The sequence below is a fragment of the Mustela nigripes genome, chromosome 4 (genome assembly GCF_022355385.1).
Source record: "Mustela nigripes isolate SB6536 chromosome 4, MUSNIG.SB6536, whole genome shotgun sequence".
Taxonomy (NCBI): domain Eukaryota; kingdom Metazoa; phylum Chordata; class Mammalia; order Carnivora; family Mustelidae; genus Mustela; species Mustela nigripes.
The window spans coordinates 14,145,083-14,165,474 of record NC_081560.1 but is presented as its reverse complement, the minus strand read 5'-3'; the positions used below and the strand labels follow the sequence as shown (position 1 = coordinate 14,165,474).

Genomic DNA, 20,392 nt, shown 5'->3' with positions numbered 1-20,392 from the left:
GTTTCAGAAATTGTGGTAGATGGGAATGCCAGCATGCCTTTTCACTGTCCTTCTGGGCACACAGAAAGATTGTAGTTCCCAGTCTCTCTGCAGTTAGGTATGCAGTGACTTGCTTTAACCAAGAAAAAGCGACACATGTCATTTCCAGGTGAAAGCATTTTTTTTTTTAAACTTACTTTTTAATTTTTTATAAACATATATTTGTATCCCCAGGGGAACAGGTCTGTGAATCACCAGGTTTACACACTTCACAGCACTCACCAAAGCACATACCCTCCCCAATGTCCATAACCCCACCCCCTTCTCCCAAACCCCCTTAAAAAACTTACTTTAAATTCAATTAATTAACATATAATGCGTTATTTGTTTCAGGGGGACAGGTCTGTGATTCATCAGTCTTATATAACACCCAATGCTCCTTACAACACATCCCCGCCTTAACGTCCATCACCCAGTTACTCCATCCCCCTTAGCCCTCCCCTCCAGCAACCCTCAGTTTGTTTCCTATGATTAGGAGTCTCTTACGGTTTGTGTCCCTCTCTGGTTTCGTCGTTTCATTTTTTCCTTCTCTTTCCCTAAGATCCCCTGCCTTGTTTCTTGAATTCCACATATCAGTGAGATCATATGACAATTGTTTTTTTCTGATTTATTTCACTTAGCATAATACCCTCTAGTTCTATCCACGTTGTTGCAAATGGCAATATTTCATTTTCTGATGGCTGAGTGATATTCCATTGTGTGTATATAATATATAGAACATAATGCATCTTCATTCATTCATCTGTTGATGGACATCTGGGCTCCTTCCATAGTTTGGCTACTGTGGACATTGCTGCTATGAACGTTGGGGTGCAGGGGATGCTTCAGATCACTACATTTGTATCTCTGGGGTAAATATCCAGTTGTGCAATTGCTGGGTCGTGGGGTAGTTTTATTTTCAACTTTTTGAGGAAGCTCTATGCTGTTTTCCAGAATGGTTGCACCAGCTCGCATTCCCATCCAGGTGGGAGCATTTAAGAACCAAAGCAGGGGCGCCTGGGTGGCTCAGTAGGTTAAAGCCTCTGCCTTCGGCTCAGGTCATGATCCCAGGGTCCTGGGATCGAGTCCCGCATCTGGCTCTCTGCTCAGCATGGCAGGGGGCTTGCTTTCTCCTCTCTCTCTGCCTGCTTCTCTGCCTACTTGTGATCTCCAACTGTCAAATAAATAAATAAATAAATTCTTAAAAAAAAAAAAAAAAAGACCCAAAGCAGACTTCTTCAAATGTCCCCTCCTTTCCCCAACCATGACTTATTTGGAAGCTTCATAAGGTTGAGACATCCTGGAATGCTAAGCCGCTATGTAGAGGATGGGTTTCCTGGACGGTTCTCGATCTGCAGCAAACTGTGTGTGTGAGAAATCAAGCCTCTGAGACTTGCGCCGACCATAGCCTGTCTTCCCCTCCACAAGCCAGGGGCCAGCCAGGAGGTGGCACGCACGCTGCCCACAGACCACTGGCCGGGACAGTCGTGGGAGGCTGAGCAGGGCAGTCTAGTCGATTCTGTGCATTGGTGTCACTGATCAATTTTGGAAAATTCTTCACCTTTACCTAAATAATTTCTCCGGCCTCACCCATCTTTTCTTCTCTCTTCCCGGGACTCTAGCGAAGGCTTTTGGATATTATCACATGGGTCTCTAATGCTTTATCTTTTTTTGTTTGTTTTTTTTGTCACTTGTACCAACAAAGCCGGGATTACACTGGATCTGTAAATCAGTGTGGAGACCTATGCCATCTTAATAATGTGACTATTCCATTCAACAGTGTAGATCTCTCCATTTTTAAAAAGTCTTTTAAAAATTTCAGAAACTTGTTACAAGTTTTAAGGGTGGAATTTCTGCATATATTTTTAAAAAACTTATCCTCAAGCGTTTTCAGGTGGCCAGGAAGATGGCAGACGTGCAGGCTGAGCACATCAACTGAAAGCAGTGAACCATCTTTCAAAATAAGAAGTGGGTCCTGCTTGGAGGAACTGGCAAGGAGAAGCTCCTGTGATCCTACAAAAACATCGGTTTGGGCTCCAAGATGCCCAAGGAGGCCACTGAGAGCACCTTGATGAGACAAGAGGGACAAGAGACGCCCTTTTCCTGGCAATGTCTCCATCCAAGGGTGGATTCTGTCCAGTGTGGTGACCACGGTGAAGACACAGAGGACCTCTGTCATCTGCCGAGACTACCTCTGCTACCCCCAAAACTACAAGCTCTTTGAGAAAGGACATAAGCGTATGTCTGTGCACCTGTCCCCTGCTGCAGGGATGTCCAGATCGGCGACATCATTGCAGTGGACGAGTGCCGGCCCTTGAGCGAGACTGTGCATTTAAAGGTGCCCAAGTCACCAGGGCTGCTGGCACCAAGAAACAATTCCAGAAGTTCTGAGATTAGACATTTGCCCACATCCCCAAAGAAAATAATTTCCCAACTAAAAAAAGAAAAACTTATCTTCAAATAATTTTTTCATGCTTCTACAATTTAAAAAAAAATATTTCACAGTCCAACTGTTTGTCACTGGTATAAAGAAATAGAATCAAATTTTGTGTATTGACCGTTCCTCCTACAGTCTTGCCAGATTGACGTGCTAGCTTGAGTAGATCTTTTTGCAGACTGCTTAGGGTTTGTAATGGCAGGATTATGGCACGTTTTATTAAAGCATAACATGGGGCATCACCTTTCCGGCTCCTGAGATCAATTTCCCTATCTCTCTGTCCAGCTGCTAAGCCAATGCTATGTATTCTCTCTGGTTTAGACGTTACAGCAGGACCTCGCTTTCAGGGACTGGTGTCTGTATGAATCGGGATAGCTTAGTTGTTACAATAAACAACCCTAAAATTGCAGAGTCTTAAATATAATAATAATGCTCGTAAATCTAGGGAATGAGCTGAGGTTGCTGGCGTGGGGGTGGGTGGGGGGATGGGGCCACTGGGTGAGCGGCGGTGAGGACGACACGGGATGTGACGAGCACTGGGTGTTCTACCCAAAGGATGAATCACCAAATTCTGCCCCCCAATTAAGAATACACTGTAGAGGGGCGCCTGGGTGGCTCAGTGGGTTAAAGCCTCTGCCTTCAGCTCGGGTCATGATCCCAGGGTCCTGGGATCGAGCCCCGCATCGGGCTTTCTGCTCAGCGGGGAGCCTGCTTCCCCCTCTCTCTCCGCCTGCCTCTGTGCCTACTTGTGATCCCTGTCAAATAAATAAATAAAATCTTAAAAAAAAAAAAGAATACGCTGTATGTTAACTAACTTGAAATAAAACAAAAAAGTTATAAGACCATTAAAAATCTATATATAACAAAAATACTTATTTCTTGCTCTTTTGTGGTTTTGTCCCATGTGGGTTTATGAGGCGGTCACTCAGTGTCCTGGGCTGCTTCTGTCTGGAGGCCCCACCGTGTCTAGGCCCTCAGAGTCCTTCATTGGATCTTCCTCATCTGGCCAGAAATGGAGGGAAGAGAATGTGGATAAATGCGTGACCGTTTTTTTAGGGCCCTGTTCCGGTCATATTTTTCTGCAGAGCAAGCGAGGACTTATAATCTAGCTGTGTGTTCAGTAAGAGGAGGGACTTGGCTTTGGGGTTTATGTGGCCAGTCTTTGCCAGATGTAGTATTAAGGCCATTTTACAGTTAAGGAAACTGAGGCTCAAGAGAGTAAGGAATTTCCCAGCTTTCACGGGTCATGGACAACAGCTCCTGGAACTGAGCCCGAATACGGCAGACTCCCATGCTCCCGAATCCTATGCTGTCAATACAACCTTCTCTCCTATGCCTCCCTCCCCGGTTCCTGGGATAGCTTTCTTTTCTTTTCTTTTTTTCATTTTTAAAAAATGTTATTATTTTTAATTTTTTATCCTTTCTCAAGTTTTCATTTAAATTCCGGGTAGTTAACTTACAGTGTAGTATTAATTTCAGGTGCAGAACTCAGTGAAGCTTCAGTTCCATACGACACCCGGGGCTCAAGGCCTGCGCTCTCTTCAGACCGGAGCTGTTTCGATTTCCTCCCAGCTCGGCTTCCTCCCGACACGGCCGGGTTTTCCTTCTGGCCTTTGAGCTACCTGCTGGTGCTTTGTGTTCTCCCGAGCAGCCGGGTCCACAGGCTTAGTCTGCAATGGGTAAGGATCCTGAGAGCCACTGTAATAAAACATAAGACATTTAAACAGAACAGAAGAAGACACAAAAGCTGATGTCAAGTGTTATCCTTCCAGGAGTACCTGTCCTCCTGCGTTGTTTCAGACGTGCTGTCACACGCCAAAGTCTCGTGAGAAAGGACTGCGGGGCTCCTCTAGATCGGCACCTGTAAAACCACAGTGGAAACCTGGAGTTGGATGGTCTCACGATACAGGCTGTCCAGCTCCTCGATGTTTCTTCCCTACGGAATGGGGATTAGGGTTGTCGCTGGGCAGGAGGTTTTTTCCAACTTCAAGCGGTGCCAGAAGCGTAATGGAATTAGATCTTCTGAGGGAGATCTGCTGGAAGAAAACAGATCTCCCAAGGGGAGCTTTGCACGGCCCAAGTGGGACATACTGTGAAGGCGGGGGGTGGTCCAAGGCATCTGCTTTGAATCTCAGTATGGGGGCACCTGGGTGGCTCAGCCGGTTAAGCATTTGCCTTGGGCTTGGGTCATGATCCCATGTCCTGGGATCGAGCCCTGCCTCAGGCTCCCTGCCCAGGGGCGTGCCTGCTTCTCCCTCTCCGAGATCTTTCTTGCTTGAGCTCTGTCTCAAATAAATAAATAAAACCTTAAAAACAACAACAAAAAAAGCTCAGTCCTGACAGAAAGGAGGGACTGAACAGGTAAGCTCAAAGGTCATGAGGTCACGAGGCCACCATCCCATTAGTGTCATATCTATACTTTGCCTTTAGTGTATTCTCTGGTTTTCCACATATTTAATATTTGCTGAGGCTTAAATATTCTAGGTGATTGTTCGAAAACAGTGAAGTCAGACTCATAAAGAACATATACCTGGTTGTTTGGGGGAGGCTCCTGGGCAGGCATGACCTCCATGTCTGATCCCTGGTGGTGCGTTTCTAATTTAAAACTATATATTCTGAGCCGAACTATGGAAAGAGCCTAGATGTCCATCAACAGATGAACGGATAAAGAGGATGTGGTGTACATATACAGTGGTGACTGTGCCCAGGGGCTCCCTGTAGTCAGGGCCACAGGGGGAGTGGGAGGTTTCCGACTAGTCACAGAGGGAGCTGACGAGATCAGATGGCCGGACGAGGTCCAAGAGCGTTCCGGGTCTTCTCCGACAGCTCGGGAGCTTGGGTGTCAGAGCAGAGCCGTGGGTGGTAGGACAGGTCCAGCAAGCAGGTGTGGCAGGAGCACGGGCGGCAGGAAGCTGAGGGTGCAGGTGAGAAGGTGGATGCGGTTTAGGCCGCTTGTGAGCTCGTGAAAGCAGGAGGCTCAGCTAACAGGGGCTGGGAGTGGGGCGGTCCTGAGGTCCCCCCGACCCCGGCAATGGAAGGCAGGCTAAGAACGACGGGTGAGAACCCCAGATCCCTGCGCATGGCTGGTGAGAATGCAGAACGGCAGAGTCGCTGGGGATAGTTGGGCGGTTCCGCAAGAAGTTTCCAGATAATCCAGTAATTCCACTCCTAGTGCGCATCCAAAAGAACTGGGATTCCTATTTCTGTACTGATGTCCACAGCAGCATTAGTCACAAAATCCAAACACACACACACACACACACACACACACACACACACACACAGAACAATAGACGAATGGATAAACAAAATGTGGCATTTAGATACAATGGGATGTTACTCAGTCTTAAAAAGGAAGAAGAATCTGATGCATGTTACAAAATTGAACACCTCGGAGAAGACGGGTACAGGAAATAAGCCAGCACCAACAAGTAAAGGGCAAATAGTGTAGGATCCCACTTCCAGGAGGTACCCAGAGGCAGAGAGGAGAAGGGTGGAAGTCACGCCTGGGGGTGGGGTGCGGAGGGGAACGGGGTGGGATTGCTTAACAGGTGCAGAGCTTCTGTTTGGGACGATGACAGTTCTAGAAACAGCTGGTGGCGACGACTGCCCAACGGACCAGGTGGGCCCTTCTCGGGAGGCCCTCTCTCTACAGGCCTCCATGGTCATCTCGGCCGACCGTAGGTGTGGTGCTGTGTGATGAAAGCGTTCAGGGTTAAAGGACTTCTGAAAGGTTAGCTAAGTCCCCAACGGTGTTACTTGGACCAGGAACCTCTTTAGTCTTATAGAACTAGTCTGGTTCTAGAAGAAATAAGCATGCCAGGCCAAGTTTACAGTGATTCCAAACAGTTTAATGTAATTCCAAGACAAAGTGTGATTACATTTCTACACATATACAATATGCATATGTGAGTTTACAAATTTTAATTAATAACTCGTTTCACCTCAGAGACCGAAAAAATGATCAAAAAGAAACTGTGAGTAACAAGCTATAACATAGTTCACCACAACGGGACCCCCCTTTCTCACCCTACAGTTAGTAATATTACAATTAAAATAACTATATTCTTCTATAATTTTTTTCTGTTAAAATCATCTCATAAATTTACAATGCTATTATTAGTTTCCAAGACTAATATAAATTCACTCCATTTTTCTACAACGAAAATGATTATTAATTTAGAAGCACACGACATCATGATGAAAAACACAAGCATTTTAGTAGCAAGGACTTGATCAGTTAAGAATTATTTTTCTTGTAAAACATTCTAAAGCCAAGTAAAATATCCATTCTTATAACATACCTATAATATGAGACTAAGGAATAGGTTACATAGAGGTCTACAACACATTGGTTTGCTTTTTTAAAAAAAGTAGACATTTATAAATAAAAAAGAAAAGAGGGACAATTCACATAGGAAAAAGAGGTACACGAGAAAATACTGTTGCACGCAATAATTTTCACAAAGATTAACATGGATTAACACTTTTCATTACAGAAACCGTACAGTGAAGGAACACAACAGACCGGGGCTTTCATAGGGCTATTGAGCTGAGATGACCTGGTGGAGGAAGATGTAGGCAAGGTGACCTTGGGGAGGGAGCCGTGTTCCTTGGACTGTTGACCAATCACCACCGGGTCTCCTCTTCCCGGCTCTCATTCTGGGGAGTGAGTCTTTCTATCCAGTGTCCGGAACTCATGGGCAGTTGAAAGGTAAACATTTCTACACATCTGTTCTCTTTCCACTCTAATGGATCCCGCTCTTGGAAACGTGATATCGTATCAGAGGCTGCAGCTCATTACATATGGTCAACACAAAATGGGATGGAAAATTCCAGTCGTTCTGATATGCTGCCCCCCCCCCCTCACTCATCTGTGCCCTGGAGGCTGGGGACCCAGAGAGAGTGGCGGCCCCCCTCAGGGCCACCTGCCTCTGCTGTGGTGAGGTGGGTGACACCAGAACCCCGCACCAGGCCTCGGGCCCACCTGGGGAAGGGGCAGCCTGGGGCCGGCCCCCCGGCTCGTGGACGACGCCATCGCTGCCTGACTTCTGAAAGCTCCTCTTCCTCCTCATCCGTAAAGCTATACTCGTCCTATCAGAAATTTGGTTTGATATATATATACACTAACATATATATCACCATCTATCTCTACACAGTGGTTCTACTAAACTACAAAGTCTCCTGCCCCAAAGTAGGACTTTCTGGTCTACTTCATTTGGTTACAAAACGTACACAAAGAGGATGAGGAGATGCTTTGGGGGCCAGAAATGATTGTGCCCTGGAAAAGCCACGGAAGACAGCTTTAAATGAGCAGTAACACAAAAGTGAGAGGGAGCGTGGAAGGGTGGGGGGGAGACCCAGAGGCAGAGGCAGCGCCCACGGGACAGGGGGGGGGGGGGCTGCTGGGAAGTGGGGAGAGGCGGGGGGGGTGGGGGCCGCTTCGTGTTCCATTCAGAAGTCACAGAAAGCTACAAAGGATGGGCATGGTCAAGTCACTTTCCACTTCCCAAGTTCTTTCTTATAACCTGAGCCGAAAACTATTAAAATAATAATAATAATAATAATAATATTAATAATTAATAATAATGATAATCATAATGATAAATCCATTGCCCCTTCCACCAAGCAAGTGAGTATCTAACAGGGAGGCAAGACCACCGCTCACGAGGCCAAGTGGGTCCTTCTTCCTGGCTCTTGAGAGCATCCTGGGAGTCCTAGATGCCTGCGTGGGAGGCTGTGGTGGCAGCAGGGGGTGTGTGGGGGTGGCCCCGGAGACACTGACCCGGACAAGGAGTAGAGAGGCCACACCAGGAGAGATCTGTGTGGAGCAGTTCAAAGGACACTAGAAGGAGCCAGTTTCAGATGCAGCGTCCTTTTTTTTTCGAAGCTAATTTCTATGCTTCTAGTTTTTAAACATATGGTTAAGCCCCAAAGACAATGACATAAAATTAATTTGATGAGTTTCAAGCAAAGGAAAAGACCAAACAGAGGGAAAGCAGGAGCATTATTAGGAAGAGTGAGATTTAAAAAAAAAAATTTTTTTTTTACCCTAATGTTTCTTACAAGAACCTGTCAGTCATGAGAACGTACGGTCCACAGGGGTCACAGGGAGAACGCGAATGCATTCAAATGAACACACACAAACAGTTCCCTGGTCCCAGGCGTCCTGCAGTTCGCAAAGTCTTATCTGCTAACGGAATGCCCTTTATCACAGCAGGTCCTCTGCACTTGGGTTGTGGTAGGAGAGAAAACAAGAAACAAACTAAAACTCTTAGGGGAACCAGCATGTTCTAGGTTGTTCCTAGGAGACAGTGGAGCCCACTCTCTGAAGTGTCACAGGGACCATCTCTACTTCGAGGGTCTCAATGACCCACACTCCTCCCCCAGCTGCCCCTTGGTTCCCCAGCCTGTCCCCTGCTGAGCAGCACTTAATAGTCTGGAGGGAGGAATCTAGTGTCCCCTCTCCCACCGACCTCGGCTTCAAATCTGAGTTTGACAAAGAGTAAAAAGTAAACACATCCTTCTGCATTTATTTTGTTTTAAAGGAGAAAAGGAATGAGTGACAGCAGGTATGTGGAAAGCCCAGCCGAAGTATGTGGGCAGAGGGGCGGCTCCCCTTGCAAAACACCGATCAGAATATTGCCAGGGGCCCAGAAATAGCAGCTGTACCTTCAGGGCTGCCTAAATCCCAGTGTCTTTTACTGCCTGGTGACTGGAAGTCAGTGGATCAATAGAAATTAAACACTCAGATCAAGACAAAATCAACAAACCGGGTATCTGTTCTCTCTGCCTCTTCCAGGATGTCAAAGAGAAGGCCTCTTTGGAGACAAGCATTGATACAAGGCATGAGGTCTTCACATCTGGCCCAGGCTACGGACTCACCCCCTTCCCACTCAATCCAGAAATCTTTCACATTCTCTCGCGTTCACATGGAAACCAGTAAGTAACGTGGAGGGAAAGGCTCGTGTTGGGCTACACAATGGTACGGGTAGAAAACACCTGCCTTGGAGGGGCATGGCCTCCAACTAAAGAGGCGATTGCTGGGGTCTGAAGATGTCAGTTAGAAACAGAAATTTTCTTTAAAAAGTACCAGTTCAAATGTAAACTATAAAACACTTTAACTATAAAACGTAGCCAGAAATATGCTTAAGTATCCACAGTCAATTACTTAGTTTACGCATTTAAAATGTGGCTCTCTTGATATCTTAGAAGGCTAACAGCATTTTACAGTAGCTAAAAACATATATACTTAACATGTGCATTTGAATATCACATTTCATTACAACACACAAAGAATAATCTCTTCCTTGGTTTAATTTTTGATGTAAAGATCAGCTATTTTCAGAATTCACTTAAGCAACAATGACCGGGGTGTGCATTAATCATTATTTTCAGCCCACACAGAGTTCATAGTCTTTTAAATCCCAAGATCAAGCTGGCTACATGATTTCAAAAAAGGCTAAAACCAGGATGAATGCCCACATTTGAGGTAATTATTGCCATTAGGTCACAGTTTGTGTAAGATAATGTATCTAAAACCTTCCTTAAAAAAAATCTTTAGGTGTTCTGTCAGAATTCCAGAATACCTATTGAAACCAACCAGGATCTCAAATTCTGATGAGCTGGGTTTGCTTCCAATGGAGTCAAAGTTCTAGAAGGTTCTAGAACTCGTGTAAACTACCTAAGAATTTAGGCAAACAAGCCTGGAGCCAGTCAATAGAGAAGTTTTTTTTTTGTTTTTGTTTTTTGTTTTTAAATAAAAAAGAAACAAAAACCCACCCAACACAACTGAGGAGATGTTTCATAACACATGGTAATAGTTTTCTAAAAAATTAAAAATCTCATCATAAAGCATTTCTAAATTCTTATCACTTTCAACCAAATTAAAAATGCTTCTGCATTACTATTAATCTCATACTGCGGCAAGAGACTCTCCTTCTTTATAACCTAAAAGCTGGCTGATTTTTCTGTTTACATGACCGTTCTCTCCATTTCTTTGAGAAGAGTATCTCCAAAGAAACCCTTATCTGGTTCCTCTAAGAGTCATCTTGGCTTTTCTCCTTCTCTCTCTCTCTCTCTCTCTTTTTTTTTTTAACACAAAGAAAAAAGTTCCTGGACACCAGACCCACACACGGTATTTACAGATTTGGTGTGAATCCCGCATCTGGTTCTACCCAGAGCTGAAGAGTGGATCGATTATAGAGACCAGAGTTGTCATGATATTTATCAGTGCAGTAAAAAATAGCATTTTAAAAAAAATATATACCTTTAGTATTGCCTTTCTAGAATTAACTATAAGCAAGAAAAAATTTATTATTTTTTTTAAAAGAAGAAAAGAACACTTTTTTTCTTCACTCCTAAGTTTGTTGTAGCAGCACTACTAAAGCTAGTTGGTACACTGGAAAGGAATCGGAAATGAATTCTACTGTGAATCAAAAGAAACGCCCCTAAGATTTTCTCTAAAAGTAAAACGGATTCTGCCCCTTCTGCTTGCATCCAAGTCAGGGCTTCCTCTCATTCAGACCTTCTGCTGGGTTGCACGCATGGGGCAGGGATGGGGAGGGGTGACATTCCTTCAAGGCTTTTCTTTCCACACATACTACACACACACTACACACCACACACACACACACACACACACACACACACACACACAGGAGGTGGCCGAGGAGGCTGGTGGCTGCGAGCTCAGTTCTGGAGCTGGGCAGACCCAGGTTCAAGGCCTGCTCCCTCACCAGCCGTGTGACCCTGGTCATGTCACCAGCTCTCCAAGCCACATGCCTCACCTGGAAAGGGACAAATGGGGCCCCTTTCACACCGTTATTATGGAGACTAAACAAAACAAGGTAACCAGTGAGCAGTTTTGAGCACAGTGTTTGGCACACGGTAAACAGAAGTATCATTAGATGGTTTGTCAGAAGGCATGAAGCCACTCATTGCTGTTAATTAAAAAAGTGGAACAAAATGGTATCTCAGTGAAGTCCTGATGAACACAAATTTCACTAGAAACTTGGGAGATTTTGGACCACCGTCGTATTTCCTTTCCTTTAACGCGTGCTTTCTCAGAGCGTTGCTTCCTATGGGTAAAGAGGGCGTCCATGAGGGGCCCATGCGGTAAGCTCATCCGGGGCTTGGCCTGGGGCCCTGCACACTGGAAGCATTGAGCAAATGCTGCCTCCAACTTCCTGGAGGGACACTGCACCTTTTAGCAAACGGGCGACAGCCAACACGCGGCTCCAGTGCAGCCGTCTAGGGTAGGGGCCCTCAGAGACCTGTGGGGAATGAGGAAGATCTCTGACAAAGCATCCTCTGCAGGAGGGTCACTTCTCTGTAAACGCTCACCACATCTCACAGGGGCGACTGGCTTGGAGCTGGCTCTCCTGAACTTCTGGAAGCTGCGAGAGAGATGTGATGGACTGCTACTGGCTTGGGCCATCCTGGGGTGCAAGGGTGCCAAAAGCCTTGGGAAGGTTTCTATTGCGTTTAAGGGTCGTTTTGCCATCTTCCATTCTCTAGCAGCCCGACTGGGATTTGACAGAGTCTAGTCTGTGGAGATTAGGAGGGAGAGTCCTAAGGCATCAAAGTGGGAAAGCACTGACACGCCCAGCGCAGCCCCGCGTGCACCCGACCCCCCGAGCTTCAGTCAGTCTCTGGGACAACGCGCCATCAGTCAAGCCCACGTGTTCGCGCGGTGCCTCCAGCTTCCCCAAGCAGCAGCATGTAGGGTTACTGATCTCCACTTCTCTTAAAAGATGAATGCAGTTTGAAATCAATGCAATAATAATAATAAATAAATACAAGTCAGGAGAGAGGTCAAAGAGAGACACGTGGAATCGCATCGCTGACGATGTCATTATTGCCCGGAAAGGAAAGAGGAATGCCATTTTGTCCCTATCTGGAGGTGTCTTTGAGAAGGGTTCTTTGGCTAAAGAAAGGAACAGTTACACCTTCCTCTCCAATTTGTTAAGGACAGCTCTGGCCTGTTCAGTTTTGAGGCTTCCCCATCCGAAACTGGCGAGACACAGCAGAGCCAGAGCAGCATGCAAAGTGCTTCCGGGGCCGGAACGCTTCCTGGCAAAATGGCTCACGCTAGTGTCGTGAAGTCCCAGGCCAGGCCTGCGGAAGGGTCCTCGCCTCCCTGCTGAATTCCCTCTGCTACCTGAGAGCACCTCGTTATCTTCTTTCTGTGATCTGTCCTAGCAGCTCCTGGGCAGGCCAGCGGGGGCCCCACTTCCCGACCCCTGGTCCCAGCATCCGAGAGGGCCTGGGATGAAAGCTGGGGCCAGCTCACGGACACACCTCGCTTCCCCGACCACAGCCCGTCAGCCCGTCAGCAGTAACTCCTTAAGCCTCCTCATCTCCTTCCTCCAGTTTCCAAGAAAGTCTGCTCCACTCACGCACACACACTCACACAACCCAAATCCTCCACCATACGCTTGTTCAAAAATGAGTGTTCGCCCTTCCAGAGATCTGGTCGAGGGAAAGCAGCCTCTCGGCCGCTGTGCTGATCTCCCCTTCCCTTCCTTACATCCAACAGTCTGGTGTTCGGGCGGGTTGACTCTTCCAGGGTGAAGAGTGCAAGGCCAGCTGGCTTCCCCAGCCTGCAAGCCCCTCACCGCCAGTAAGGCCAGAACGCAGCTTCGGTCCAGGAGACAGCCGCTGGTTCGCCTCAACCCTTCCTCGCCCTCTGAACGCGATCAACCACATGCACCACTTCACAGTTTTAACTGGCATCAAGCCTCAGACTCTCCCACCGGTCAGCCTGCTCACCTTCCCTTGGAAACAGCCAGAGCGCCACGAACGAGGCACTAAGTGCAGAAACATGGATGTGCACGCCCAGACGCATCAGCGAGAACCCCTGGGGCAGAAGCACATCCCCCCGACTTCCTGAGGCTACAGACAGCTACATGGTTCTCCTTGACCTGTCCTTCCCAACCTTCCCCTCTTCCGCTTTGCTATGCCTCTTCAACTAGAGGTGGTTGAAGAACAGGTGATGTTCTAGGTCATTTATGGTCTCAAGGACGAGGTTGGCATCCCTCTACTTTAGAGAGCTTGGTCCTAGGGATGGGCAGGCTTTGGTTCATCCGATTTGCTGGGGTGACTCAGAGCCTGGAGCAAGGTACGGGAGATCCGGGCAAGTGCTACGGAGGGCACGAGGGGGCTGGCCTCGCACACGGGGGTCTTTTGATTCTGCAGCTCTGTGCTGGGGACCCGAAGAGGAGGGTGCTGGGGGACAAGGGGGGGATGCACTCCTGTTTGCCGGTCAGCACCAGGGCTGGGCACGGCCTGACCTCAGCCTTGGTAAGCCTCAGTAAAACCAACAGTTCAACCTAAGGCCTGTATTTCTGGGTTGGGTGGGCAGTATGTGGGCATCTCAAGCCAATTTTAAAAAGCCCATCACAAACTAGGTATAGTGCACCAAAGGGATGGCTTTGAGGCCCTGCTGTGCTCCTCTGCGGGCCGACGCTTTCCGGAGGCCCTGCCTGCCGGTGTTGGAGGAGCTGCTTGACTTTGTCAGTGCTCCTCTGGCCTCTTATCATCCCTCCACCTTTTTTCGGCTCCTAGTTTTGTCCCTAGAATTGCACGCCGAGAAGAGGTACTGGGGGCGGGAGGGGTAAGGGGGAAGAGATTGGAGAAGTGGGCAGTATGGTTGGTGAGTGGGAGGAGGGGGAGTGAGGCGGAAGGTACCACCTGCCTAGCACCCTTACATCCGCTCATTCTAGCCAGTGGCTTCTAGGAGGAGACAACCTTGTCTGCACTGAAGGAGATAAGAGCCACACCTCCGGGACACTGATGGGAAAAGGACATGTGGGGCAGCCCTGGGCAGAAGGGCTTATCTTTTGCATGACAGGTCAGTATCAGATGTGAAGCAGGCCAAGAATCTAGTTAGCGGATTCTAGAAGCACACGAGAGCACAGGGAATGTGGGAAAGAGCCACAGCTGAGGGCCGGGCCCTGGAGGTGCCGCCTCACAACTCTGCCCAAGCCACTGCGACTCTGGGAGAGTACGGCGTCGATGGTAATTGTGTTGTCAAGAGTCCAGTCTGGCCTGTGCACAGAAAAGGTCTTGATTCCTCTTCCAACTTTTGTTCTGTGGAGGATCTTTCTTAATAGCTCTTTGTGGACTAGAGATGACAGAAACAATTTTCCTAATTCCTGGATCTTTCCTTTTTGTCTTTTGTTTTGTTTAACAAAACTGGACACTGCGTGTCCTTCCTGCCTACTCATACACTCACAGATATAATAAGTTTAAATATTAAAGAGAAAACACGAAGATACTGGGAATAAATGTGCATTTAAAACCCCAGCTAAAATATCAACATGATGATCTTGATAAAAATTACAGTGGAGATAATCAGAACAATTAGGACAATAATATTATCTTTAGGAGCAGCATGGAACGTTCATTCCTGATCTGGAAGAAAACAAAGAAAATCTCAGGTGAAAGAATGAGACTTCCAACTTAAGTCGACAAAGAAATTTTCTTTCAAATGGAAGGCTACGTTGTCTTTTCCCAGAGGAGATCAGATCTAGGAAGGGCTGGGAGTCAGCTATATGAGGGGACCCGGATGCCACCCAGCAAGGCCGATGCGGTCTCACGTGCAGCCAAGACTTCTGTCGCTGGTCAGGAGGAGACGGGACGGGGCTCTGCTGCCATCTGGCTGCTGCCAAGTCAGGACAGGCCGGTTTTCCAGGCTGGCTCTGAGAGGGCTCTGGCTCATGTGTCCTCCAACGACTTTTCTCCCCCACTGTCTCTGGACTGGTCTTAGGGAGATGGCCCTTCCCCATGTCCCGGGAAAGGAGCATCCATCCATCGGTCAGTTGGTGGGTCCCCGAGGAGAGTGTCCTGCCCTGGGGCGAACCTCTCGCAGGCTCACTGGCCAGGGCCTGGGGGCTGCCCGAGCGTGTGCCTCCGGTGGGTCATGGTGTGTTTCCTTCCGGCCTCAGGCCGGCACTAAGCTGGTTCCAGTTCGGGGATCTATTTCTTTGAAAGACGAGCAGAATTCATGGTTGGGGAGGAGGAATTTCCAGAGTTATTTCACAGCTAACAGCTAAGGTGATGGCCTGGCTTTGTTACCGAATTAAGGTGATCACGATAAAACCATTGTTCACAGTAGATGGTTGTGGGAAACGGCAGGGGGCAGGGAGCAGGAGGTCAAATTGCCCCAACTGGGAGCCATCTCTTTGCACCTTGGAGACTCGGCTTTGGGATCAGTTAGGACTCAGTATCAAGAATCAGACAATTAGGGCCACCCTTTTAAGCCCCATCTAAGATGAGAGTCTCCCAACATTCATGTACTCAGAGTAATTTTGCTATGAATAGAGATATCCCCCCCCCCCCCCGCCCCCCGGCAGTGTTCAAAGCCTGAGAAAACTTCCAGAATGTATCAGTGGTACAAAGAGGGCAAGGGGCAAATTTCTTTGGAAACTTAAGCGCCTGTGGGAGTGTTCCAAAGTGCAGTGTAAGACCCACTCGTCACCCTCATAAACGTCTCTCTGACCTTCTGCCCACCAGACCCCTCTAACACCAAAAACGAAGTCGAGTCTTGGGCAGGCCTGGCAACGTGAGGAAAGATGCAGCAGCAAACAAAGGTTGATGGTTGTCTACGAGGGAAGGATCCAGCAGAACTGGGAGAGCAATATGCAGTCGGCGCGATGAGAGGACAGGGGTGTGCAAGAGTGTGGGGTCGGGGTGAGGGCCCGGGGCGGGCTCCACCTCGCAGACAGCAGGAAGGCTGTGCCAAGCCCGGAGGTGGCAGGTGGCCTCCTCCCCCCTGGGCTTCCGTATCAGGAAGGAGGCAGCCACCTGGCAAGGCCAACATTCCGACAACACGGGGGGACCTCTGCCCCCACAAAGGGTAAGAGCTGGGCCCCCCAAGCAAAACGAGGAAGAGTGGGGGGAGGTGCAGGGTGGGGAGTCTCTCGTGCTCTCGGTCTCCAAAGTAAAAGTCAAGGTTGGTCCACCCACCCACCCATCTCCCACACCTCTCTTAAGCTCCCGGGGGCACCTGCCCATCCTGCCCCCTGCTCCTGTCGACTCCCCGACACCCCCCTGCTAGCAGACAGCTCAAAACAGACAACAGGTATCAAAATTAACTTAAATTAAATTAAAGTAAAAAGAAAAGAAAACAAGGAAAGACCAGAGTAAAATGCTGCAACAGCACGAGAGAAGAGCTGAGCTGACGGGACTCGCCTCAGTGCGCGTCTTGGAGTACCGCGGAATCCCCCTCACCCCGCGTCTGTGGGTCGGTAAGGCACTAGGAGGGACCGGTGTCAAACCCAGGATGCGAGAGCCGTGATGGCGGCGCCGAGGGACACACGGGGAGGGCGGCATCCGCGCTCACACCCGCACACACTCGCCCACGCTCACACACCTGGACCACCACACTGCTTACATGCCTATGTTCTATCACCTTTTTTTTTTTTTTTTTTTTTTTTTTTTGTGCAATTACGTTGAGGAATAGTCTATTGGTATCACTGGAGTTGAACACAAAGTAGAAAACGGGGGTGCTGACTGCTACATTCTACCAGGGTGTCGGCGACGACCGCTAGTCCTATGCTACGTGACTAGGGATTGGTTCAAAGAGAAAATAAACCTTCAGGAAAGGAAAAAAAAAAGAAAAACCCTAAAGTTTGCAACACACAATACTAATGACACTGGAGGAGTAGCATTGCTTAGGGATTTATCCAGAGTGCTCCGGAAGAGAAATGTGCCCTCCTTGCGGTGGGGAGGCGTCCTTCGGCCTGGCCACCCCTACCCCAATCAGTCCTGACACACGAACCACAACTGGGCTTGGCCAACCCCACGCAACCACTCCCCGCAATATCAGCCTCCTCAGGCCACGGCCTGACCTTCTAGAGGGCTGCTGACCCTTCAGAGTTCTGGAAAAATCCCTAATTCTTATGTTCCATCATTAAAAATCTATTGGATTTCCATATCAGGTGTCCCCGACAGCAAATTCTTAAATGTCACTTGCCGCCATATGAAAATAATCTTTGAGAAGTTCATAGATAAAGTTCTTTCAAAAACTGGGGCCCCCCCCCTTCCAGAATCTTCCGTCGCTCTCTTCTCCTCTCCAGCTTGGTGCAGAATGGGTTCGTGAGCTGTGTTCTTTGTTACTGATGCTTTCTTTTTTTTTCTTTTTCTTTTTTTAAAATAAAAAGCATAGAATTCCCCTTCCTCAATCCCTTCTTTTTTAAAATGTTCTCTTCTCTGCTCTAAGTCCCCCACCTCCTAGTTCAAGTTTCATTTGTATCCGTCCCTGCCCCCCCTGCCCCCTGCCCCGTTGCATTGTTTGTGTGCCGCATCTTCAGTATAAAAAGCCCAGCTCCCGCCTTGCCCCTCCGCCCTCCTCCCCTCCGCCCATCCCCCCTCCCCTCCCCTCCCCTTCCAGTGTTTATATGTAAGGGTACTGGTTGACCTTGGCGGGGCTCAGTGGGTATCCAGTGTAGACGGTGGAGGCTGGAGAGGCGCTGATGTAGGTCTGGTGGGCAAACTGGGCTGGATACTGACTCGGGTGGATGGTGGGCGAGGGCAGGACCCGGGGGCCCATGCTCACGGGGACCTGGTGGACGATGCTGGCCGGGTAGGCAGTGTGCTGCACGGTGTGGCGTGCCGAGCCTTGGGAGGCCACCAGGTGGGCCACGGTGCCAGTGGAGCCCAAGGCCGCGGGTGCCGTGTAGGTGTAGAGGTGGGGCTGGGTGGGGAGGTGGGCTGCTGCGGCTGCGGCGGCCAGGTGGGGGTGCACAGTGCCGTGGCTGGGGCTGTTGTGCGGGAAGGAGTACGGGGCCTGAGCCATCGTGGGGGTGATGTAGGCCTGCTGCCGGCGGTGGCTCCCGGCGCGCTCTGCGGTGATGTGCTGCTGAGCCTGGAGAAGGAGAAGCACCAGGAGAGGGCTGCATCGGGGGCCAGACACGCGGGAGGAGAGACAGGGGAGCACGAGGACAGGAAGGGGAGGAGGGAGAAGTGGGAGGGAGGAGGGAGAGGAGGAAGAGAGAGAGAAGGGAAGAGGGGAGCGGGGAGGCAGAGGAAGAGGAGGGAGGGAGGAGGGAGAAGTGGAGAGGGAGGAGGGAGAGAGAGAGAAGTGAGAAGGGGTAAGAGAGGAAGGGGAGGAAGGGGAGGTGGCAGGTGGCAGGGGAGGACAGGGGAGTGGGGAGGAGGGGGAGGACAGGAGGGGAGGCCAGAAGCCACAGGAGTGAGGGAAGATGCCTCTCTTGTAGGCTGGGAAAGCAACATCAGCCTGGCCTGAGAAAGGAACGCTTTCCCGAGTCCCCCGAGTCCCCAAAGTCCCCGGCTGGATGACACACAGACCAAGCCAGCCTGAGGAGGTAAGAGGAGACAGGATGTCTCCTAATGGCCTCCTCTGGCTGGGAAGTGTCAGAGGAACCTCTGAGCCGCAGCTGCTTCCTCCCTCACCGGGAAATCTTGTTCCCTGAAGTCCCAGGCTCTTGGGAACTCTGCTGTGGGAAGAGCCTCTCTTCCAGAGACCCAGGGTCCTGACGACACAGACACGTGCCCTCAGTTTAGCAAGCGGCACCCCTTTGGACAAGGGGTTTTGGAACACAAACTCCCCATTGACTTCACTTCCGTGGCTCCTGTGGAGCAGGTCCCCGAGGCCACTCTGTGGGTCAGACGAGACGCAGACCCTGCGCGCGCACGGGCCGCTGTGCCGTGGAGACTCTGCTCACGTGTAATTCCCCCTCAACGCCACCCACTGTCTCCGAGTCCTCTCTGCCCTCCACTTGGGGTTCCCCATGTGTGGCCTGGTCTCCCTCACGGCAATGGGCCAGTCAGCCCGCCGTTGTCAGCCTGAAGGTCCTCCCCAGGCATCCTGGTCTGATGGGGCCAGGACGCGGTGTGTTAGCCTCTGCCTGACTGGGAGGGCGAGCTGGGGGCCATCCTGCTGTAAGGCTCTGACACCATGCCATGGAGTGCTCTGTGACACGAGACAACTGACTGTACTTGGGGCTGGCTCTCTGGGACCCAGGGAGACGTACTTCCCCCAGTGTCACCCATGGTGGCAAGAAGGCAGAGGTCCCTCGGGACCCATCCGGCCGCCAGGGGAATGCGGCCCACTGAGCCACGGCCACCTGCTGGGCAGCTGAGGCCGGAGGGGACTGCGGTGATCCCAGATGACTTGCAGGCCAGGGCCGGGCGGCACTCACCTGGCTGAGATTGAGAGGCTGTTGCTGCTGGAAATGCGGGCCTGGCCGCTGCTGCCGGTAGGCGATGGCTCCGGACGAGCTCCCTGAAGAGTGACCGCTGGTGGAGGTCACGTTGCTGGAGGACTTGGACTTGTAGGACGAGTGCTGACTGGTGGTGACTGTGTGGGGAAGAGCCATGGGTCACAGACGGGGGTCATAGGCCCTCCACTGCCCAGAAGACCCTGCCCTCTAGGAAAGCACGGCTGCTCTGCCAGGAAGGAGCTCGTTCCCGGGACCAGCCCTCAACATCAGCAACATCTCAACATCTCCCTGAGACCCGGTGAAGAGTCTACCGCGACGCTGGACTGACCACTGGGCTTTGGAGCAAGTCCCAGTTTGTTGGACTTGGGACTCCCTGTCTGGGGACATCGAAGAGCTCAAAGAGGGTCTAACGGAGGACAAGAGGAGAGGTCTCTGTAGCTCTTCGTGCCCCGTCCAGGGCTGTCTGCTGAGATCCGGAGACGCGGTGATCGGCAGGGTACAGGAAATGGAGCCTCAGGAAAAGGGCCACACACGTCCTGAGGGAAAAACCGCCCGTGGTGGCTAGGGGACAACAGGCGAGGCCGGGCCAGAGGATGCGAAGTATGAATGAGGCTCACATCACAACGAGCAGGCCCTTGACGGAATCGGGTTGGAGCAACTCTATTACGAGTCCCAGGGTAAGGAGATCAAGTCAGAGAGGAGACGGCTGGGGCCGGCAGGAGAGAACACTGATTAACTGCTGAGAGAA

General features: G+C 50.0%; 1 protein-coding gene and 1 pseudogene across 4 annotated transcripts in view; one reads left to right on the top strand and one right to left on the bottom strand.

Annotated features, from left to right (window-relative positions):
• Positions 1-324: 324 nt before the first annotated feature.
• On the top strand, positions 325-3,360 carry LOC132014909 (small ribosomal subunit protein uS17-like; annotated as a pseudogene).
• A 5,601-nt stretch (positions 3,361-8,961) lies between these two features.
• HIPK2 (homeodomain interacting protein kinase 2) overlaps positions 8,962-20,392 on the bottom strand; it is a 177,423-nt gene continuing 165,992 nt past the window's right edge. For 2 of the 4 annotated variants that reach the window (XM_059396286.1, XM_059396287.1), the window contains exons 14-15: positions 19,624-19,781; positions 8,962-18,354 (exon numbers count right to left, since the gene is read on the bottom strand). In XM_059396286.1, the coding sequence (XP_059252269.1) occupies positions 17,698-18,354; positions 19,624-19,781 (815 nt within the window). In that variant the 3' untranslated portion in view covers positions 8,962-17,697. The remainder of the gene's footprint in view (positions 18,355-19,623; positions 19,782-20,392) is intronic. The other 2 variants (XM_059396288.1, XM_059396289.1) reach the window with 1 other exon arrangement.